At 39.5% G+C, this 25,000-nt stretch overlaps 1 protein-coding gene across 4 annotated transcripts in view; it reads right to left on the bottom strand.

Annotated features, from left to right (window-relative positions):
* Positions 1-25,000, bottom strand: part of ARVCF (ARVCF delta catenin family member) — a 929,071-nt gene that overhangs the window by 169,785 nt on the left and 734,286 nt on the right. For all 4 annotated transcript variants that reach the window (XM_053701911.1, XM_053701912.1, XM_053701909.1 and 1 more), the window contains one exon: positions 9,037-9,195. In XM_053701911.1, coding sequence (XP_053557886.1) covers positions 9,037-9,162 — 126 coding nt within the window. In that variant the 5' untranslated portion in view covers positions 9,163-9,195. The remainder of the gene's footprint in view (positions 1-9,036; positions 9,196-25,000) is intronic.

Below are 25,000 nucleotides of genomic sequence, written 5' to 3'. Positions count from 1 at the left end.
AGAAGTTCGCAACACCGCCTTATCCTGATGAAAAATCAGAAAAGGAGACTCACAAGAAAGAGCAGATAATTCAGAGACTCTTCTGGCAGAAGAGATCGCCAAAAGGAACAAAACTTTCCAAGAAAGTAATTTAATGTCCAATGAATGCATGAGTTCAAAAGGAGGAGCTTGAAGAGCCCCCAGAACCAAATTCAAACTCCAAGGAGGAGAAATTGACTTAATGACAGGTTTTATACTAACCAAAGCTTGTACAAAACAATGAATATCAGGAAGATTAGCAATCTTTCTGTGAAAAAGAACAGAAAGAGCAGAGATTTGTCCTTTCAAAGAACTTGCGGATAAACCTTTATCTAAACCATCCTGAAGAAACTGTAAAATTCTCGGAATTCTAAAAGAATGCCAAGAAAAATGATGAGAAAGACACCAAGAAATATAAGTCTTCCAGACTCTATAATATATCTCTCTAGATACAGATTTACGAGCCTGTAACATAGTATTAATCACAGAGTCAGGGAAACCTCTTTGACCAAGAATCAAGCGTTCAATCTCCATACCTTTAAATTTAAGGATTTGAGATCCTGATGGAAAAAAGGACCTTGCGACAGAAGGTCTGGTCTTAACGGAAGAGTCCACGGCTGACAAGAGGCCATCCGGACAAGATCCGCATACCAAAACCTGTGAGGCCATGCCGGAGCTACCAGCAGAACAAACGAGCATTCCTTCAGAATCTTGGAGATTACTCTTGGAAGAAGAACTAGAGGCGGAAAGATATAGGCAGGATGATACTTCCAAGGAAGGGATAATGCATCCACTGCTTCCGCCTGAGGATCCCGGGATCTGGACAGATACCTGGGAAGTTTCTTGTTTAGATGAGACGCCATCAGATCTATCTCTGGAAGCTCCCACATTTGAACAATCTGAAGAAATACCTCTGGGTGAAGAGACCATTCGCCCGGATGCAACGTTTGGCGACTGAGATAATCCGCTTCCCAATTGTCTATACCTGGGATATGAACCGCAGAGATTAGACAGGAGCTGGATTCCGCCCAAACCAGAATTCGAGATACTTCTTTCATAGCCAGAGGACTGTGAGTCCCTCCTTGATGATTGATGTATGCCACAGTTGTGACATTGTCTGTCTGAAAACAAATGAACGATTCTCTCTTCAGAAGAGGCCAAGACTGAAGAGCTCTGAAAATTGCACGGAGTTCCAAAATATTGATCGGTAATCTCACCTCCTGAGATTCCCAAACTCCTTGTGCTGTCAGAGATCCCCACACAGCTCCCCAACCTGTAAGACTTGCATCTGTTGAAATTACAGTCCAGGTCGGAAGAACAAAAGAAGCCCCCTGAATTAAACGATGGTGATCTGTCCACCACGTTAGAGAGTGTCGTACAATCGGTTTTAAAGATATTAATTGAGATATCTTTGTGTAATCCCTGCACCATTGATTCAGCATACAGAGCTGAAGAGGTCACATGTGAAAACGAGCAAAGGGGATCACGTCCGATGCAGCAGTCATAAGACCTAGAATTTCCATGCATAAGGCTACCGAAGGGAATGATTGTGACTGATGGTTTTGACAAGCTGAAAAACATAATTTATGCTTACCTGATAAATTCCTTTCTTCTGTAGTGTGATCAGTCCACGGGTCATCATTACTTCTGGGATATTACTCCTCCCCAACAGGAAGTGCAAGAGGATTCACCCAGCAGAGCTGCATATAGCTCCTCCCCTCTACGTCACTCCCAGTCATTCGACCAAGGACCAACGAGAAAGGAAAAGCCAAGGGTGAAGTGGTGACTGGAGTATAAATTAAAAAATATTTACCTGCCTTAAAACAGGGCGGGCCGTGGACTGATCACACTACAGAAGAAAGGAATTTATCAGGTAAGCATAAATTATGTTTTCTTCTGTTAAGTGTGATCAGTCCACGGGTCATCATTACTTCTGGGATACCAATACCAAAGCAAAAGTACACGGATGACGGGAGGGATAGGCAGGCTCTTTATACAGAAGGAACCACTGCCTGAAGAACCTTTCTCTCAAAAATAGCCTCCGATGAAGCAAAAGTGTCAAATTTGTAAAATTTGGAAAAAGTATGAAGCGAAGACCAAGTTGCAGCCTTGCAAATCTGCTCAACAGAGGCCTCATTCTTGAAGGCCCAAGTGGAAGCCACAGCTCTAGTAGAATGAGCTGTAATTCTTTCAGGAGGCTGCTGTCCAGCAGTCTCATAAGCTAAACGAATTATGCTACGAAGCCAAAAAGAAAGAGAGGTAGCATCAATACAGTTAGTACATAAATTTCTATTGGGCTCCACTTTGGCATTGCAACAAATGACACGGGTATCATCCTCTGAATCAGACATGTTTAACACACTAGCAAATAAACTTGCAACTTGGAATACAATTCAATTAGAATAATATTAAAAACGTACTGTGCCTTTAAGAAGCACAGAAGATCTATGACAGTTGAAAATTAATAAATTGAAAACAGTTATAGTGTAAACAACACAACTTTAGCAAAGGTTTAATCCCATTAGCAAAGATAACAAATTCTGAAAGCAGGAAACAAATTACAGAATAAACGTTTTTTATCTCAGTCAAACTATAATTCTCACAGCTCTGCTGAGAGAAATTACCTCCCTCAAAATAAGTTTTGAAGACCCCTGAGCTCTGTAGAGATGAACCGGATCATGCAGGAAATACAATGAGCTGCTGACTGAAATATTTGATGCGTAGCAAAAGCGCCAAAAAACGGCCCCTCCCCCTCACACACAGCAGTGAGAGAGAACAGAAACTGTCAGAAAAAAGATTAAGCAACTGCCAAGTGGAAAAATAGTGCCCAAACATTTATTCACTCAGTACCTCAGCAAATGAAAACGATTTTACATTCCAGCAAAAACGTTAAACATAATTTCTAGTTATTAAACAGCTTTATGTACTTCTTACAGTGTAATTCTAGTGAAGTACCATTCCCCAGAATACTGAAGTGTAAAGTATACATACATGACATTATATATCGGTATGGCAGGATTTTCTCATCAATTCCATTGTCAGAAAATAAAAGCTGCTACATACCTCTATGCAGATTCATCTGCCCGCTGTCCCCTGATCTGAAGTTTACCTCTCCTCAGATGGCCGAGAAACAGCAATATGATCTTAAAGGGACACTGAACCCAAATTTTTTCTTTCATGATTCAGATAGAGCATGCAATTTTAAGCAACTTTCTAATTTACTCCTATTAACAATTTTTCTTTGTTCACTTGCTATCTTTATTTGAAAAAGAAGGCATCTAAGCTTCTTTTTTGGTTCAGAACTCTGGGCAGAACTTTTTTATTGGTGGATGAATTTATCCACCAATTAGCAAGAATAACCCAGGTTATTCACCAAAAATGGGCTGGCATCTAAACTTAGATTCTTGCATTTCAAATAAAGATACCAAGAGAATCAAGAAAATTTGATAATAGGAGTAAATTAGAAAGTTGCTTAAAATTGCATGCTCTGTCTGAATCACAAAAGAAAATATTTGGGTTCAGTGTCCCTTTAACTACTCCGGCTAAAATCATAGCAAAAACTCTGGTAGATTCTTCTTCAAACTCTGCCAGAGAGGTAATAACACACTCCGGTGCTATTTTAAAATAACAAACTTTTGATTGAAGATATAAAACTAAGTATAATCACCATAGTCCTCTCACACATCCTATCTAGTCGTTGGGTGCAAGAGAATGACTGGGAGTGACGTAGAGGGGAGGAGCTATATGCAGCTCTGCTGGGTGAATCCTCTTGCACTTCCTGTTGGGGAGGAGTAATATCCCAGAAGTAATGATGACCCGTGGACTGATCACACTTAACAGAAGAAATCAATTTTAGACGTCTCTTGTCTGTCAAAGACAGAGTCATGGACACTGAATCTATCTGGAAACCCAGAAAGGTTACCCTTGTCTGAGGAATCAATGAACTTTTTAGTGAATTGATCCTCCAACCATGATCTTGAAGAAACAACACAAGTCGATTCGTATGAGATTCTGCTAAATGTAAAGACTGAGCAAGTACCAAGATATCGTCCAAATAAGGAAATACCACAATACCCTGTTCTCTGATTACAGACAGAAGGACACCGAGAACCTTTGTAAAAATTCTTGGAGCTGTAGCTAGGCCAAACGGCAGAGCCACAAACTGGTAATACTTGTCCAGAAAAGAGAATCTCAGGAACTGATAATGATCTGGATGAATCGGAATATGCAGATATGCATCCTGTAAATCTATTGTGGACATATAATGCCCTTGTTGAACAAAAGGCAAGATAGTCCTTACAGTTACCATTTTGAACGTTGGTATCCTTACATAACGATTCAATATTTTTAGATCCAGAACTGGTCTGAAGGAATTCTCCTTCTTTGGTACAATGAAGAGATTTGAATAAAACCCCAGCCCCTGTTCCAGAACTGGAACTGGCATAATTACTCCAGCCAACTCTAGATCTGAAACACATTTCAGAAATGCTTGAGCTTTCACTGGATTTACTGGGACACGGGAAAGAAAAAATCTCTTTGCAGGAGGTCTCATCTTGAAACCAATTCTGTACCCTTCTGAAACAATGTTCTGAATCCAAAGATTGTGAACAGAATTGATCCAAATTTCTTTGAAAAAACGTAACCTGCCCCCTACCAGCTGAGCTGGAATGAGGGCCGCACCTTCATGTGGACTTAGAAGCTGGCTTTGCTTTTCTAGAAGGCTTGGATTTATTCCAGACTGGAGATGGTTTCCAAACTGAAACTGCTCCTGAGGATGAAGGATCAGGCTTTTGTTCTTTGTTGAAACGAAAGGAACGAAAACGATTATTAGCCCTGTTTTTACCCTTAGATTTTTTATCCTGTGGTAAAAAAGTTCCTTTCCCACCAGTAACAGTTGGATTCTATTATCTCAACTGAGAACCAAATAATTTGTTACCCTGGAAAGAAATGGAAAGTAGAGTTGATTTAGAAGACATATCAGCATTCCAAGTTTTAAGCCATAAAGCTCTTCTAGCTAAAATAGCTAGAGACATAAACCTGACATCAACTCTGATAATATCAAAAATGGCATCACAGATAAAATTATTAGCATGTTGAAGAAGAATAATAATATTATGAGAATCATGATCTGTTACTTGTTGCGCTAAAGTTTCCAACCAAAAAGTTGAAGCTGCAGCAACATCAGCCAATGATATAGCAGGTCTAAGAAGATTACCTGAACACAGATAAGCTTTTCTTAGAAAGGATTCAATTTTCCTATCTAAAGGATCCTTAAAGGAAGTACCATCTGACGTAGGAATAGTAGTACGTTTAGCAAGGGTATAAATAGCCCCATCAACTTTAGGGATTTTGTCCCAAAATTCTAATCTGTCAGACGGCACAGGATATAATTGCTTAAAACGTTTAGGAGGAGTAAATGAATTACCCAAATTATTCCATTCTCTGGAAATTACTTCAGAAATAGCACCAGGAACAGGAAAAACTTCTGGAATAACCACAGGAGATTTAAAGACCTTATCTAAACGTTTAGATTTAGTATCAAGAGGACCAGAATCCTCAATTTCTAAAGCAATTAGTACTTCTTTAAGTAAAGAACAAATAAATTCCATTTTAAATAAATATGAAGATTTATCAGCATCAACCTCTGAGACAGAATCCTCTGAACCAGAAGAGTCATTAGAATCAGAATGATGATGTTCATTTAAAAATTCATCTGTATAAAGAGAAGTTTTAAAAGATTTTTTATGTTTACTAGAAGGAGGAATAACAGACATAGCCTTCTTGATGGATTCAGAAACAAAATCTCTTATGTTATCAGGAACATTCTGAACATTAGATGTTGATGGAACTGCAACAGGTAATGGTACATTACTAAAGGAAATATTATCTGCATTAACAAGTTTGTCATGACAATTAATACAAACAACAGCTGGAGGAACAGCTACCAAAAGTTTACAGCAGATACACTTAGCTTTGGTAGTTCCAGCACCAGACAGCGATTTTCCTGAAGTATCTTCTGACTCAGATGCAACGTGAGACATCTTGCAATATGTAAGAGAAAAAACAACATATAAAGCAAAATTGATCAAATTCCTTAAATGACAGTTTCAGGAATGGGAAAAAATGCCAAGGAACAAGCTTCTAGCAACCAGAAGCAAAGAAAAATGAGACTTAAATAATGTGGAGACAAAAGCGACGCCCATATTTTTTTAGCGCCAAATAAGACGCCCACATTATATGGCGCCTAAATGCTTTAGGCGCCAAAAATGACGCCACGTCCGGAACGCCGACATTTTTGGCGCAAAAGAACGTCAAAAATGACGCAACTTCTGGCGACACGTATGACGCCGGAAACAGAAAAGATTTTTTGCGCCAAAAAAGTCCGCGCCAAGAATGACGCAATAAAATGAAGCATTTTCAGCCCCCGCGAGCCTAACAGCCCACAGGGAAAAAAGTCAAATTTTTAAGGTAAGAAAAATAATTGATTCAAGTGCATTATCCCAAATATGAAACTGACTGTCTGAAAATAAGGAATGTTGAACATCCTGAGTCAAGGCAAATAAATGTTTGAATACATATATTTAGAACTTTATTAAAAAAGTGCCCAACCATAGCTTAGAGTGTCACAGAAAATAAGACTTACTTACCCCAGGACACTCATCTACATGTTTGTAGAAAGCCAAACCAGTACTGAAACAAAAATCAGCAGAGGTAATTATATATATATATATATATATATATATATATATATTCAATCTGAAAAGGGAGGTAAGAGATGAATCTCTACGACCGATAACAGAGAACCTATGAAATAGACCCCGTAGAAGGAGATCACTGCATTCAAATAGGCAATACTCTCCTCACATCCCTCTGACATTCACTGCACGCTGAGAGGAAAACCGGGCTCCAACCTGCTGCGGAGCGCATATCAACGTAGAATCTAGCACAAACTTACTTCACCACCTCCATAGGAGGCAAAGTTTGTAAAACTGATTTGTGGGTGTGGTGAGGGGTGTATTTGTAGGCATTTTGAGGTTTGGGAAACTTTGCCCCTCCTGGTAGGAATGTATATCCCATACGTCACTAGCTCATGGACTCTTGCTAATTACATGAAAGAAATATAAAAAATGAAACAAAGAATTCCACTTCTTTTTGCCTCCATATGTATTAATGATCAAGAAATAGGCAGACTTTTAAAATAGTGGCCTCTGCTTAAGGAACTTGCAACAACAACAAAAACATCAATATAAATGTTTTAAATATATAGATTTTATAAGGCAGCTTAGTGTATATACTGGATTGTTCAGTTTGATACTGGACACCAGTACAGCAACTCCAATGCTGTGAGGGGATTGCCTTACCTAAATATCAGATCTACAATTTTATAAAATATTAAATGGTGTAAATTGCAGACTACGTTGTGACCTTCACAATAAAGGCACTGCATGCTCTTCTTAATTTCTGGAAATAATGCACTTTGAATTCTACAGTAAGAAACTTACCAGAAATTAAACTAAGGGCAGATTCAGCTTTCATGTGAATGATGTACAAAATAATGTAAAAAAAATTAGATTAACTACCGTTTATACATTTGCCATATACTTTTCCCTTTAAAGTTACAGAACAATTTTTTTTCTATGCCCCCAGCAATTGTTGCTCTAGGCCCCCCTGGCCCCTGATTTTCCCCTAACCCCCCTCCCCCGATGCCTGGCCTGTAGCGGAGAAGCCTTGCAAGGTGCACTGTTGCTCTGTGGCCCCCCTCTGCTCCCTGTCACTGTTCCACAGCAGGCTGCAGCGGCCAACCAGCCCTCAAAAGCTGGACAGGCAGCGGGCCCCTCTTGCCTGCGGGTCCCATCAGCATTGCAGGGTCTGCAGTGCCAGGATTTTCGCCACCGTTTCCAAATGATATATTTTACCTGCTAAAGAGTATTGAATGGTTTACAAATAGCTCCTTTATCTTTATTTTTCATTTGAAATATCTGATTTTGCTTGTTGAACCGTCACCTATACAGAAACTTTCAATGCTGCAGTACTGGCTACAGAAAAGCTACACTATATGGCCAAATTAATGTAAATACCTGACCACCACACCCATATGAGCTTGTTGGACATACCACTCCATTACTATTAATATAGTTGCCCCCCCCCCCCCCTTTTGTGGCTGCAACTCTTCTAAGAAGGCATTTTAGATTGTCTTTGGCTTTTGAAAAGATTTTGGATTGAGGGAATTTGTACACAATCAGCCTAAAGAACAATTGTGAGGTCAGGTTCTCTTCAAACCATGTCCTCATAGACCTCACTTAGTTACTCTGTGCACAGGTCATGCTGGAACAATTTGGGCCTTCCGAAAACTGTTGCCACAAAGTTGAAAGCACCCAATTGTCTAAAATCTATTTGGTGGAGGGGGGATACGGGTTTGGGCTAGGCCCCTTAGGTCCAATGAAGAGCGATCTAAATACTACAGCAACAAATTCTACAGCAGGCACTATGCATTTTAGTAGGTAGCATTATCCTGACATACTCTGCAACCAAATTCTTCCATCAGACTGGCAGATACTATAGCATTCTTGTGCTCACGTTGCTTTAAGAGGAAATCTTGAACTCTAGAAATCCTATACTGTGTTTGATTTTCAGTTTGTAACGCTGCTGTTATTGTGAAGTGGAATCTTCTAGGAGCAACAACACTTAATTTGGCCGAACCGACTTTTTGCAGTATGACCCATTGTACTACCAATGTTTACCTATGGAGGTTTCCTGTGCTTGGTTTTATGCACATGTTTATGGTGTGGATGAAACACCTGAACTCAATTAGTAAGAGTGTTGACATAGTTTTGGCCATATATTGTAGTTAAACAAAGGCAGTGGAAGAAATCAACCTCCCAGTATGGAGCTGAAAAAGAGATCCTAGTCCATTTGAAAGGGTATTCCTGCAATGGCTTTGAATAAAATTTAAATATTCACAGCTGCTTGCCCAAGTACATTCTCCTTTAAACAACAGATTACAAAGTGGCTAATTACTTTGGTCTCGGTCCTTCTAGTGGTACCATCATCGGATGTCACAACTGACACGTGTGAAGTGGGAGTTCCCGGATCTTCCTCAACAGTTACAGTTTCTTCCATCATCTCTGGTGGTTCCTGCATCATAGCGATGGAGGTTTGGTTACTGGGACTTTGTTCCTACAGTGGGAAGAAAGGAAGTAATCAGTTAAGTAAAAATCCCAAACATACAGATCAAATTGCCATTAAATCCCGCTGAAGGATTTATACATTTGCTAAGTCATATAGAGAAGAATGTTTTTCACATACCTTTCTTAAAAGGGACAGTCTACACCTAAGTCATGTTAAAGTAATGGTAAACTCTTCAATTTATAAAAACAGATCCTGAATGTTAGCGATATTTTAGATGGAGTTTAATTCATCAGTTTTAATGAAGTTGCGCTATAACTTACTTTTTAATATCAATATGAAATTCAAACACCCCTGGCTCCGCTGCCCACTGCAAAAGTCAATTTTTTGTGAGCTAAAGGTTTGAATTGTTGTCCAATCAGCACTCTCCCCTTGTGGCACTTTTGTTGTAGCTAGAGGGTTGATTGGTGAACAGTTCAAACTATTAACTCACAGAAAAAACTGACTTTGAAGTGGGCGGCCGAATGCATGATATTTTGAATTTCATATCTAAATTAAAAAGTTATAACGCAACTTCATTAAACCTGATGAATTAAACTATCTAAAATATCACTAACATTCTGGATCTGTTTATCCAAAGGGGGAGAGTTTACCATCACTTTAATTCTTACTTTAGATTAAGCCGCAAATGTCCTTCTCCACCATTTCTATATTATGCAGCATTAACAGTAAGAAAGTTATATTAAAATGAATGTTATTTCTGGTCACTTTGAAATGACTGCCAAGCTCTGGCCACTGATGACCTCGTGATCTGGGCTGCATTAAAGACATGATCTGGGCTGCATTAAAGGCTTCACTAGTTACAAAAAAAGACTCACAAAATGGATTCAACAGACTGTCAATGCTATTCAGCAGAGTGCATAGATGCAGCCCAGATCGTGATGTCATCAGTGGGCAGAGCTTGGCAGCCATCTCAAAGTGACGAGAAACAATAGTCATCTTAAAATAACTTTTTACTGTTACTGCTGCATGATATAGAAAGGGAGCAGGAGGCTATTTACACCATAGTCATCTTAAAGTCTTACTTTGGATTAAGCTGCAGACTGTCCCTTTAAACTAAATATAATCTTAACCTGCTGATTACTATTTTATAGGATGTCTCAACGAAACCAAAAATAAAATTACTAAGCAAAAATGAAGAGGACCAGCAGTCTCAAAGGTTAAATGGACATTGTACGCTAGATTTTTCGTTCCCTCATTGTTTTCTAGATGATCCATTTATATAGCCTATCTGGGAGTGATTTTGTAACAATGTATAGTATGTTTTTTTTTTCAATAAGATTCTGCTCCTTTTCAGACTCCTAATCAAGCCCCTAAGTTTTAGATGTATACTGATGTATACAAATTCCATTTGTGCTCCTGTTTGTCTAATGGGTCTTTTCATATGTAGGGAAGGGGGAGTGTCTGCTCATCCAGATTTCCCAACCCCTTTCACTGGGTGTCCCAGTCTAGCCTCATCAACAGTGCTAAACTGGGAGCTTCTAAAGAAGTTTAAAAAAAAAAAATTCTGGAATTTTAGGTCTGTGTATATTCTTTAAAGTGGCGTCGATTACATGCATTTATATGACAATTGATGTAGACTGTCCCATTAAAAATCAAAATATGACCCGGCTTTGGTATTTTAAGCAAAATTGCAATATAGAAAAAAAAAAAAAAACAGATGTATACTAATATAGTTGTAATAAGCAGGATAGGAGATGGTAGACATTTGTTAAAACAGACATTTAAACTACCCAAATATTTTCCCATTTTTCCAGCTTTTCTGTCATTTTAATTCTGAAAAAACATAATTTATGTAAGAACTTACCTGATAAATTCATTTCTTTCATATTAGCAAGAGTCCATGAGCTAGTGACGTATGGGATATACATACCTACCAGGAGGGGCAAAGTTTCCCAAACCTCAAAATGCCTATAAATACACCCCTCACCACACCCACAAATCAGTTTAACGCATAGCCAAGAAGTGGGGTGATAAGAAAAAAGTGCGAAAGCATAAAAAATAAGGAATTGGAATAATTGTGCTTTATACAAAAAAATCATAACCATCACAAAAAAGGGTGGGCCTCATGGACTCTTGCTAATATGAAAGAAATTAAATTATCAGGTAAGTTCTTACATAAATTATGTTTTCTTTCATGTAATTAGCAAGAGTCAATGAGCTAGTGACGTATGGGATAATGAATACCCAAGATGTGGATCTTCCACGCAAGAGTCACTAGAGAGGGAGGGATAAAATAAAGACAGCCAATTCCTGCTGAAAATAATCCACACCTAAAACAAAGTTTAAATCTTATAATGAAAAAAACTGAAATTATAAGCAGAAGAATCAAACTGAAACAGCTGCCTGAAGTACTTTTCTACCAAAAACTGCTTCAGAAGAAGAAAACACATCAAAATGGTAGAATTTAGTAAAAGTATGCAAAGAAGACCAAGTTGCTGCTTTGCAAATCTGATCAACTGAAGCTTCATTCCTAAACGCCCAGGAAGTAGAAACTGACCTAGTAGAATGAACTGTAATCCTTTGAGGCGGAGTTTTACCCGACTCGACATAAGCATGGTGAATTAAAGACTTTAACCAAGACGCCAAAGAAATGGTAGAGGCCTTCTGACCTTTCCTAGAACCGGAAAAGATAACAAATAGACTAGAAGTCTTTCGGAAATTTTTAGTAGCTTCAACATAATATTTCAAAGCTCTAACTACATCCAAAGAATGCAACGATCTTTCCTTAGAATTCTTAGGATTAGGACACAATGAAGGAACCACAATTTCTCTACTAATGTTGTTAGAATTCACAACCTTAGGTAAAAATTTAAAAGAACTTCGCAACACCGCCTTATCCTGATGAAAAATCAGAAAAGGAGACTCACAAGAAAGAGCAGATAATTCATAAACTCTTCTAGCATGAATGCATAGGTTCAAACGGAGGAGCTTGAAGAGCCCCCAGAACCAAATTCAAACTCCAAGGAGGAGAAATTGACTTAATGACAGGTTTTATACGAACCAAAGCTTGTACAGAACAATGAATATCAGGAAGACTAGCAATCTTTCTGTGAAAAAGAACAGAAAGAGCAGAGATTTGTCCTTTCAAGGAACTTGCAGACAAACCTTTATCCAAACCATCCTGAAGAAACTGTAAAATTCTAGGAATTCTAAAAGAATGCCAGGAAAAATGAGAAAGACACCAAGAAATGTAAATCTTCCAGACTTGATAATATATCTTCCTAGATACAGATTTACGAGCCTGTAACATAGTATTAATCACAGAGTCAGAGAAACCTCTATGACTGAGAATCAAGCGTTCAATCTCCATACCTTCAAATTTAAGGATTTGAGATCCTGATGGAAAAAAGGACCTTGCGATAGAAGGTCTGGTCTTAACGGAAGAGTCCACGGTTGGCAAGTGGCCATCCGGACAAGATCCGCATACCAAAACCTGTGAGGCCATGCTGGAGCCACCAGCAGAACAAACTAGCACTCCTTTAGAATCTTGGAAATTACTCTTGGAAGAAGAACTAGAGGCGGAAAGATATAGGCAGGATGATACTTCCAAGGAAGTGACAATGCATCCACTGCCTCCACCTGAGGATCCCTGGATCTGGACAGATACCTGGGAAGCTTCTTGTTTAGATGAGAAGCCATCAGATCTATTTCTGGAAGTCCCCACATTTGAACAATCTGAAGAAATACCTCTGGGTGAAGAGACCATTCGCCCGGATGTAACATTTGGCGACTGAGATAATCCGCTTCCCAATTGTCTATACCTGGGATATGAACTGCAGAAATTAGACAGGAGCTGGATTCCGCCCATACCAGCATTCGAGATACTTCTTTCATAGCCAGAGGACTGCGAGTCCCTCCTTGATGATTGACATATGTCACGGTTGTGACATTGTCCGTCTGAAAACAAATGAACGACTCTCTCTTTAGAAGAGGCCATGACTGAAGAGCTCTGAAAATTGCACGGAGTTCCAAAATGTTGATTGGTAATCTCACCTCCTGAGATTCCCAAACCCCTTGTGCTGTCAGAGACCCCCAAACAGCTCCCCAACCTGTCAGACTTGCATCTGTTGAAATCACAGTCCAGGTCGGAAGAACAAAAGAAGCCCCCTGAATCAGAGAGTGTTGTACAATCGGTTTTAAAGATATCAATTGAGATATCTTTGTATAATCCCTGCACCACTGGTTCAGCATACAGAGCTAAAGAGGTCGCATGTGAAAATGAGCAAAGGGGATCGCGTCCGATGCAGCAGTCATAAGACCTAGAATTTCCATGCATAAGGCTACCGAAGGGAATGATTGTGACTGAAGGTTTCGACAAGCTGAAACCAATTTTAGACGTCTCTTGTCTGTCAAAGACAGAGTCATGGACACTGAATCTATCTGGAAACCTAAAAAGGTTACCCTTGTCTGAGGAATCAATGAACATTTTGGTAAATTGATCCTCCAACCATGTTCTCGAAGAAACAATACAAGTCAATTCGTATGAGATTCTGCTAAATGTGAAGACTGAGCAAGTACCAAGATATCGTCCAAATAAGGAAATACCACAATACCCTGTTCTCTGATTACAGACAGAAGAGCACCGAGAACCTTTGTAAAAATCCTTGGAGCTGTTGCTAGGCCAAACGGCAAAGCCACAAACTGGTAATGCTTGTCTAGGAAAGAGAATCTCAGAAACTGATAGTGATCTGGATGAATCGGAATATGCAGATATGCATCCTGTAAATCTATTGTGGACATATAATGCCCTTGCTGAACAAAAGGCAGAATAGTCCTTATAGTTACCATTTTGAATGTTGGTATCCTTACATAATGATTCAATATTTTTAAATCCAGAACTGGTCTGAAGGAATTCTCCTTCTTTGGTACAATGAAGAGATTTGAGTAAAACCCCAGCCCCTGTTCCAGAACTGGAACTGGCATAATTACTCCAGCCAACTGTAAATATGAAACACATTTCAGAAATGCTTGAGCCTTCACTGGATTTACTGGGACACGGGAAAGAAAAAATCTTCTTGCAGGAGGCCTTATCTTGAAGCCTATTCTGTACCCTTGTGAAACAATGTTCTGAATCCAAAGATTGTGAATCGAATTGATCCAAATTTCTTTGAAAAATCGTAATCTGCCCCCTACCAGCTGGGCTGGAATGAGGGCCGTACCTTCATGTTGACTTGGGAGCTGGCTTTGGCTTTCTAAAAGGTTTGGATTTATTCCAGACTGGAGATGGTTTCCAAACTGATACCGCTCCTGTAGGGGAAGGATGAGGCTTTTGTTCCTTATTATGACGAAAGGAACGAAAACGATTAGTAGACCTAAATTTACCTTTAGATTTTTTATCCTGTGGTAAAAAAGTTCCTTTCCCCCCAGTAACAGTTGAAATGATAGATCCAACTGTGAACCAAATAATTTATTACCCTGGAAAGAAAGGGAAAGCAAAGTTGACTTAGAAGACATATCAGCATTCCAAGTTTTAAGCCATAAAGCTCTTCTAGCTAAAATAGCTAGAGACATATACCTGACATCAACCCTAATGAGATCAAAGATGGCATCAGAAATAAAATTATTAGCATGTTGAAGAAGATTAACAATGCTATGAGAATTATGATCTGTTACTTGTTGCGCTAAAGCTTCCAACCAAAAAGTTGAAGCTGCAGCAACATCCGCTAAAGATATAGCAGGTCTAAGAAGATTACCTGAACATAAGTAAGCTTTTCTTAGAAAGGATTCAATTTTCCTATCTAAAGGATCCTTAAAGGAAGTACTATCTGCCGTAGGAATAGTAGTACGTTTAGCAAGAGTAGAGATAGCCCCATCAACCTTAGGGATTTTGTCCCAAAACTCTAATCTGTCAGATGGCACAGGATATAATTGCTTAAAACGTTTAGAAGGAGTAAATGAATTACCCAAATTATTCCATTCCCTGGAAATTACTTCAGAAATAGCATCAGGGACAGGAAAAACTTCTGGAATAACTACAGGAGATTAGATTTAGTATCAAGAGGACCAGATTCCTCTATTTCTAATGCAATGAAGACTTCTTTAAGTAAAGAACGAATAAATTCCATTTTGAATAAATATGAAGATTTATCAGCATCAACCTCTAAAACAGAATCCTCTGAACCAGAGCAATCATTATCAGAATGATGTTCATTTAAAAATTCATCTGAAAAATGAGGAGTTTTAAAAGACCTTTTACGTTTACTAGAAGGAGGAATAACAGACATAGCCTTCTTAATGGATTTAGAAACAAAATCTCTTATGTTAAAAGGAACACTCTGAACATTAGATGTTGATGGAACAGCAACAGGTAATGTAACATTACTAAAGGAAATATTATCTGCATTAACAAGTTTGTCATGACATTCATTACAAACAACAGCTGGAGGAACAGATACCACAAGTTTACAGCAAATACACTTAACTTTGGTAGATCCAGCATCAGGCAGCGATTTTCCAGAAGTATCTTCTGATTCAGAGTCAATCTGAGACATCTTGCAATATGTAATAGAAAAAACAACATATAAAGCAAAATTGATCAAATTCCTTAAATGACAGTTTCAGGAATGGGAAAAAATGCCAGTGAACAAGCTTCTAGCAACCAGAAGCAAATAAACAATGTGACTTAAATAATGTGGAGACAATAATGACGCCCATATTTTTTAGCGCCAAAAAAGACGCCCACATTATTTGGCGCCTAAATGCTTTTAGCGCCAAAAATGACGCCACATCCGGTAACGCCGACACTTTTGGCGCAAAAACGTCAAAAAATTACGCAACTTCCGGTGACAAGTATGACGCCGGAAATAACAAAGAATTTTTTTGGCGCCAAAAAAAGTCTGCGCCAAGAATGACTCAATAAAATGAAGCATTTTCAGCCCCCGCAAGCTTAACAGCCCACAGGGAAAAAAGTCAAATTTTAAAGGTAAGAAAAAAATTGATTCAAATGCATTATCCCAAATAATGAAAATAAGGAATATTGAACATCCTGAATCAAGGCAAATAAATGTTTAAACACAAATATTTAAAACTTTATATAAAAGTGCCCAACTATAGCTTAGAGTGTCACAAAAATAAGACTTACTTACCCCAGGACACTCATCTACATGTAGTAGAAAGCCAAACCAGTACTGAAACGAGAATCAGTAGAGGTAATGGTATATATAAGAGTATATCGTCGATCTGAAAAGGGAGGTAAGAGATGAATCTCTACGACCGATAACAGAGAACCTATGAAATAGACCCTGTAGAAGGAGATCATTGAATTCAAATAGGCAATACTCTCTTCACATCCCTCTGACATTCACTGCACGCCGAGAGGAAAACCGGGCTCCAACCTGCTGCAGAGCGCATATCAACGTAGAATCTAGCACAAACTTACTTCACCACCTCCACGGGAGGCAAAGTTTGTATAACTGATTTGTGGGTGTGGTGAGGGGTGTATTTATAGGCATTTTGAGGTTTGGGAAACTTTGCCCCTCCTGGTAGGAATGTATATCCCATACGTCACTAGCTCATGGACTCTTGCTAATTACATGAAAGAAATATATATCCATCAGTGTTCTCCACAGAAAAAAATGTGGCATTATTAAAGGGATACTACAACAAACTTTTTCACGATTCAGATAGAGCATGCACTTTTAAGCAATTTTCTAATTTATTCCCATTATCAATTTTTCTTTGTTCTGTTGCCATCTTTATTTAATAAGCAGGAATTTAAAGCTTAGGAGCCAGCCCATTTAAGGTTCAGCACCCTGGTTAGCGCTTGCTTATTGGTGGCTAGGTTCAGCACCCTGGTTAGCGCTTGCTTATTGGTGGCTAGATTTAGCTATCAATAGGCAAGCGTAACCCAGGTTCTGAAACAAAAATGGGCCGGCTCCTAAGCTTTACATTGCTGCATTTTAAATAAAGATAGCAAGCAATAAAACTGCATGGCTCTGTCTGAATCATTAAAGAAAAAACATAATTTATGCTTACCTGATAAATTCCTTTCTTCTGTAGTGTGATCAGTCCACGGGTCATCATTACTTCTGGGATATTACTCCTCCCCAACAGGAAGTGCAAGAGGATTCACCCAGCAGAGCTGCATATAGCTCCTCCCCTCTACGTCACTCCCAGTCATTCGACCAAGGACCAACGAGAAAGGAAAAGCCAAGGGTGAAGTGGTGACTGGAGTATAAATTAAAAAATATTTACCTGCCTTAAAAACAGGGTGGGCCGTGGACTGATCACACTACAGAAGAAAGGAATTTATCAGGTAAGCATAAATTATGTTTTCTTCTGTTAAGTGTGATCAGTCCACGGGTCATCATTACTTCTGGGATACCAATACCAAAGCAAAAGTACACGGATGACGGGAGGGATAGGCAGGCTCTTTATACAGAAGGAACCACTGCCTGAAGAACCTTTCTCCCAAAAATAGCCTCTGATGAAGCAAAAGTGTCAAATTTGTAAAATTTGGAAAAAGTATGAAGCGAAGACCAAGTTGCAGCCTTGCAAATCTGTTCAACAGAGGCCTCATTCTTGAAGGCCCAAGTGGAAGCCACAGCTCTAGTAGAATGAGCTGTAATTCTTTCAGGAGGCTGCTGTCCAGCAGTCTCATAAGCTAAACGAATTATGCTACGAAGCCAAAAAGAAAGAGAGGTAGCGGAAGCTTTTTGACCTCTCCTCTGCCCAGAGTAAATGACAAACAGAGAAGACGTTTGTCGAAATTCCTTAGTTGCCTGTAAGTAAAATTTTAGAGCACGGACTACATCCAGGTTGTGCAGTAGACGTTCCTTCTTTGAAGAAGGATTTGGGCATAAAGAAGGAACAACAATCTCTTGATTGATATTCCTGTTAGTAACTACCTTAGGTAAGAACCCAGGTTTAGTACGCAGGACTACCTTATCCGAATGAAAAATCAAATAAGGAGAATCACAATGTAAGGCTGATAATTCAGAGACTCTTCGAGCCGAGGAAATAGCCATTAAAAATAGAACTTTCCAAGATAACAACTTTATATCAATGGAATGAAGGGGTTCAAACGGAACGCCCTGTAAAACATTAAGAACAAGGTTTAAACTCCATGGTGGAGCAACAGTTTTAAACACAGGCTTAATCCTGGCCAAAGCCTGACAAAAAGCCTGGACGTCAGGAACTTCTGACAGACGTTTGTGTAACAGAATGGACAGAGCTGAGATCTGTCCCTTTAATGAACTAGCAGATAAACCCTTTTCTAAACCTTCTTGTAGAAAAGACAATATCCTAGGAATCCTAACCTTACTCCAAGAGTAACCTTTGGATTCACACCAATATAGGTATTTACGCCATATCTTATGGTAAATCTTTCTGGTAACAGGTTTCCTAGCCTGTATTAAGGTATCAATAACTGACTCAGAAAACCCACGTCTTGATAAAATCAAGCGTTCAATTTCCAAGCAGTCAGCTTCAGAGAAGTTAGATTTTGATGTTTGAAGGGACCCTGTATCAGAAGGTCCTGTTTCAGAGGTAGAGACCAAGGTGGACAGGATGACAAGTCCACCAGGTCTGCATACCAAGTCCTGCGTGGCCACGCAGGTGCTATTAGAATCACTGATGCTCTCTCTTGTTTGATTCTGGCAATCAATCGAGGAAGCAACGGGAAGGGTGGAAACACGTAAGCCATCCTGAAGTCCCAAGGTGCTGTCAGAGCATCTATCAGGACTGCTCCTGGATCCCTGGATCTGGACCCGTAACGAGGAAGCTTGGCGTTCTGTCGAGACGCCATGAGATCTATCTCTGGTTTGCCCCAACGTCGAAGTATTTGGGCAAAGACCTCCGGATGAAGTTCCCACTCCCCCGGATGAAAAGTCTGACGACTTAAGAAATCCGCCTCCCAGTTCTCCACTCCCGGGATGTGGATTGCTGACAGGTGGCAAGAGTGAGACTCTGCCCAGCAAATTATCTTTGATACTTCCATCATAGCTAGGGAGCTTCTTGTCCCTCCCTGATGGTTGATGTAAGCTACAGTCGTGATGTTGTCCGACTGAAACCTGATGAACCCCCGAGTTGTCAACTGGGGCCAAGCCAGGAGGGCATTGAGGACTGCTCTCAATTCCAGAATGTTTATTGGCAGGAGACTCTCCTCCTGACTCCATTGTCCCTGAGCCTTCAGAGAATTCCAGACGGCACCCCAACCTAGAAGGCTGGCGTCTGTTGTTACAATTGTCCAGTCTGGTCTGCTGAATGGCATCCCCCTGGACAGATGTGGCCGAGAAAGCCACCATAGAAGAGAATTTCTGGTCTCTTGATCCAGATTCAGAGAAGGGGATAAGTCTGAGTAATCCCCATTCCACTGACTTAGCATGCACAGTTGCAGTGGTCTGAGGTGTAAGCGTGCAAAGGGTACTATGTCCATTGCCGCTACCATTAAGCTGATTACCTCCATGCATTGAGCCACTGACGGGTGTTGAATGGAATGAAGGGTGCGGCAAGCACTTTGAAGTCTTGTTAGCCTGTCCTCTGTCAGGTAAATCTTCATTTCTACAGAATCTATAAGAGTCCCCAGGAAGGGAACTCTTGTGAGTGGAACGAGTGAACTTTTCTTTTCGTTCACCTTCCATCCATGTGACCTTAGAAATGCCAGCACTAACTCTGTATGAGACTTGGCAGTTTGAAAGCTTGAAGCTTGTATCAGAATGTCGTCTAGGTATGGAGCTACCGAGATTCCCCGCGGTCTTAGTACCGCCAGAAGAGCACCCAGAACCTTTGTGAAGATTCTTGGAGCTGTAGCCAATCCGAATGGAAGAGCCACAAACTGGTAATGCCTGTCTAGGAAGGCAAACCTTAGGTACCGATAATGATCTTTGTGAATCGGTATGTGAAGGTAAGCATCTTTTAAATCTACAGTGGTCATGTACTGACCCTCTTGGATCATAGGTAAAATTGTCCGAATAGTCTCCATCTTGAACGATGGAACTCTTAGGAATTTGTTTAGGATCTTTAAGTCCAGGATTGGTCTGAAAGTTCCCTCTTTTTTGGGAACCACAAACAGATTTGAGTAAAACCCCTGTCCCTGTTCCGATCGTGGAACTGGATGGATTACTCCCATTAACAAGAGCTCTTGTACGCAGCGTAGAAACGCCTCTTTCTTTGTCTGGATTGTTGACAATCTTGACAGATGAAATCTCTCTCTTGGAGGAGAGTATTTGAAGTCCAGAAGGTATCCCTGAGATATCTCTAGCGCCCAGGGATCCTGAACATCTCTTGCCCAAGCCTGGGCGAAGAGAGAAAGTCTGCCCCCCACTAGATCCGATCCCGGATCGGGGGCCCTCAATTCATGCTGTTTTAGGGGCAGCAGCAGGTTTCCTAGTCTGCTTGCCCTTGTTCCAGGACTGGTTAGGTTTCCAGCCTTGTCTGTAGCGAGCAACAGCTCCTTCCTGTTTTGGTGCAGAGGAAGTTGATGCTGCTCCTGCTTTGAAATTACGAAAGGAACGAAAATTAGACTGTCTAGTCTTGGCTTTGGCTTTGTCCTGAGGCAGGGCATGGCCTTTACCTCCTGTAATGTCAGCGATAATCTCTTTCAACCCGGGCCCGAATAAGGTCTGCCCTTTGAAAGGTATATTAAGCAATTTAGACTTAGAAGTAACATCAGCTGACCAGGATTTTAGCCACAGCGCCCTGCGTGCCTGAATGGCGAATCCTGAATTCTTCGCCGTAAGTTTAGTAAGATGTACTACGGCCTCCGAAATGAATGAATTAGCTAGTTTAAGGACTCTAAGCCTGTCCGTAATGTCGTCCAGAGTAGCTGAACCAATGTTCTCTTCCAGAGACTCAATCCAGAATGCCGCTGCAGCCGTGATCGGCGCAATGCATGCAAGGGGTTGCAATATAAAACCTTGTTGAACAAACATTTTCTTAAGGTAACCCTCTAATTTTTTATCCATTGGATCTGAAAAAGCACAGCTATCCTCCACCGGGATAGTGGTACGCTTAGCTAAGGTAGAAACTGCTCCCTCCACCTTAGGAACCGTTTGCCATAAGTCCCTTGTGGTGGCGTCTATTGGAAACATTTTTCTAAATATCGGAGGGGGTGAGAACGGCACACCGGGTCTATCCCACTCCTTAGTAACAATTTCAGTAAGTCTCTTAGGTATAGGAAAAACCTCAGTACTCGTCGGTACCGCAAAATATTTATCCAACCTACACATTTTCTCTGGTATTGCAACTGTGTTACAATCATTCAGAGCCGCTAACACCTCCCCTAGTAATACACAGAGGTTTTCCAGTTTAAATTTAAAATTTGAAATATCTGAATCCAGTCTGTTTGGATCAGAACCGTCACCCACAGAATGAAGCTCTCCGTCCTCATGTTCTGCCACCTGTGACGCAGTGTCTGACATGGCCCTAATATTATCAGCGCACTCTGTTCTCACCCCAGAGTGATCACGCTTACCTCTTAGCTCTGGTAATTTAGCCAAAACCTCAGTCATAACAGTAGCCATATCCTGTAATGTGATTTGTAATGGCCGCCCAGATGTACTCGGCGCTACAATATCACGCACCTCCCTCTGAGCGGGAGATGTAGGTACTGACACGTGAGGCGAGTTATTCGGCATAACTCTCCCCTCGTTGTTTGGTGAAATTTGTTCAATTTGTACAGATTGACTTTTATTTAAAGTAGCATCAATACAGTTAGTACATAAATTTCTATTGGGCTCCACTTTGGCATTGCAACAAATGACACAGGTATCATCCTCTGAATCAGACATGTTTAACACACTAGCAAATAAACTTGTAACTTGGAAATACAATTCAATTAGAATAATATTAAAACGTACTGTGCCTTTAAGAAGCACAGAAGATCTATGACAGTTGAAAATTAATAAATTGAAACAGTTATAGCCTCAATCCTTGTAAATAACACAACTTTAGCAAAGGTTTAATCCCATTAGCAAAGATAACAAATTCTGAAAGCAGGAAACAAATTACAGAATAAACGTTTTTTATCTCAGTCAAACTATAATTCTCACAGCTCTGCTGAGAGAAATTACCTCCCTCAAAATAAGTTTTGAAGACCCCTGAGCTCTGTAGAGATGAACCGGATCATGCAGGGAATACAATGAGTTGCTGACTGAAATATTTGATGTGTAGTAAAAGCGCCAAAAAACGGCCCCTCCCCCTCACACACAGCAGTGAGGGAGAACAGAAACTGTCAGAAAACAGATTAAGCAACTGCCAAGTGGAAAAATAGTGCCCAAACATTTATTCACTCAGTACCTCAGTAAATGAAAACGATTTTACATTCCAGCAAAAACGTTAAACATAATCTCTAGTTATTAAACAGCTTTATGTATTTCTTACAGTGTAATTCTAGTGAAGTACCATTCCCCAGAATACTGAAGTGTAAAGTATACATACATGACATTATATCGGTATGGCAGGATTTTCTCATCAATTCCATTGTCAGAAGATGAATCTGCATAGAGGTATGTAGCAGTTTTTATCTGCCCGCTGTCCCCTGATCTGAAGTTTACCTCTCCTCAGATGGCCGAGAAACAGCAATATGATCTTAACTACTCCGGCTAAAATCATAACAAAAACTCTGGTAGATTCTTCTTCAAACTCTGCCAGAGAGATAATAACACACTCCGGTGCTATTTTAAAATAACAAACTTTTGATTGAAGATATAAAACTAAGTATAATCACCATAGTCCTCTCACACATCCTATCTAGTCGTTGGGTGCAAGAGAATGACTGGGAGTGACGTAGAGGGGAGGAGCTATATGCAGCTCTGCTGGGTGAATCCTCTTGCACTTCCTGTTGGGGAGGAGTAATATCCCAGAAGTAATGATGACCCGTGGACTGATCACACTTAACAGAAGAAATTTGGGTTTAGAATCCCTTTAAGTAGACAGGTGGGAGCAGTGTAATACTTTGCAAAATAATACAATTTTCTGCTATCCAATGCATACATTAACTGCATGATTTAACAGTTATTTAATATTCTGTGTAATAAACATATACATTTTTTATATAAGATAGAGTTTAGCTTAAAGGGACAGTATACACTCATTTTCGTATAACTGCATGTAACAGACACTACTATAAAGAATAAAATGCACAGATACTGATATAAAAATCTAGTATAAAACAGATTAAAAAAACTTACTTAGAAGCTCTCAGTTTAGCTCTGTTGAAGGCAGTTGGAAAGCCCACTACAAGTGAGAAATAAGACACCCCCCCCCCTTCTTTTGCATATGAAAAGACCCTTTACACAAACAGGAGCAAGCTGAAGTAGGTAGCTGACGGTATTCTCCTAAAACTTTGGGGCTTGGTTAGGAGTCTGAAAATCAGAGCAATTTTATTTTTTTTAAAAAAAGCAAAACTGTACATTTTAAAAAAACACAACTTTATGGGCTATGTAAATAGATAATCTACAAAACATTTATGCAAAGAAAAAATGAGTGTATAAAGTAACTTTAATGTTGGCTTAAATTTTACCAGCATTTAAGTCCTGGGAGAAACACTGCCAATGTGTGACTGAACACAAGCAAGTTATGATCAGTCAATCCAAAAGTGTCATAATATTTAAATCAGATAAAGCACAAAATGTAGTAATCAGACAAAATGCACCACATCTCTCAGCTCCCATTCCATAAGCAATAAGTGGTATGCTAAATATAGCAAGTTTTAGTCTGGAACATTCATACTGAAGAGCTTATTGACCTTTTCCTAACCTATAAAATAACAAGCTGGTGGATCTAACTGCCAGTAAAAGTGATCTTTACTGCTAAAGCTACACAGTGAAGAATTAGCATTTTATTGCTTATTTCCGGAGGAGAGAAAATAATTCTTGTATTTAAACTGATGAGCACTTTGTTCTTTGCCACAATTGTAATATCAGTGCATTTAAAATTCATTGCACTCCATATTCACAGTCATCTGTTCACACATAGTACGGCTGACGTACAGATGAGCTGCTTTAAACGGATTAGTACAAATAAATTATCTCCTGCTCAGAACCTAGCAAATTAAGGCGAGAACATGCATTTTCCCTTCTAATAGATAATATGGTCCACTAAACAGCATACGCAACTGGGTAGCAGCCTATACAGCTCTGGTCATTGGGCAGGCATACATATTGTACATGGTTCTAGAGCAAAGGTTCATTTTGTTTTTTTCATATAAATATAGCAATCTATTATGCTTAGATGAGATCTAACAAGACCAAACTACTATCTGATTTCTCTTGCTATCTATTATAAAACTCAAATTATTTGATTTTATATTATATATATTCTATAAGTGAGAACACATCTAGGCAAGCATCCCTGTTTTTATAGTTACCAATGCACCAGAGGATTCTGGGTCAGATTTGCAAATTAGATATATAATATCCAAAATCATAGTGTAAAGAGATGATACCCAGATGTTGCAGTGCTCCAAATCAGCTGGAGGGGACATTTCCAGGGAAATATTTCCCCCATTGTGTGTGAGTAAGCGATAATAGAAGAAAATTATATATATATACATATACATACATACATATATATATACACATACATATATATATACATATATATATACATATATATACATATATATATATATATATATATATACATACACACATACACACACACACATATACATATATATACACATACATACTGTACAACTCAATTGAAAAACAAACTGAAATCTTTTAGGTGAAGGTTTTAGGTGTACACACCCTTTAATACTTTGTTGGAGCACCTTTTGATTTCATTACAGCACTCTTTTTGGGTATGAGTCTATCAGCATGGCACATCTTGACTTGGCAAGATTTGCCCA

This window comes from Bombina bombina, chromosome 2, assembly GCF_027579735.1.
Source record: "Bombina bombina isolate aBomBom1 chromosome 2, aBomBom1.pri, whole genome shotgun sequence".
NCBI lineage: Eukaryota > Metazoa > Chordata > Amphibia > Anura > Bombinatoridae > Bombina > Bombina bombina.
Note: the sequence above shows the minus strand (reverse complement) of the source record. Positions and strands in the feature narration are given on the sequence as shown.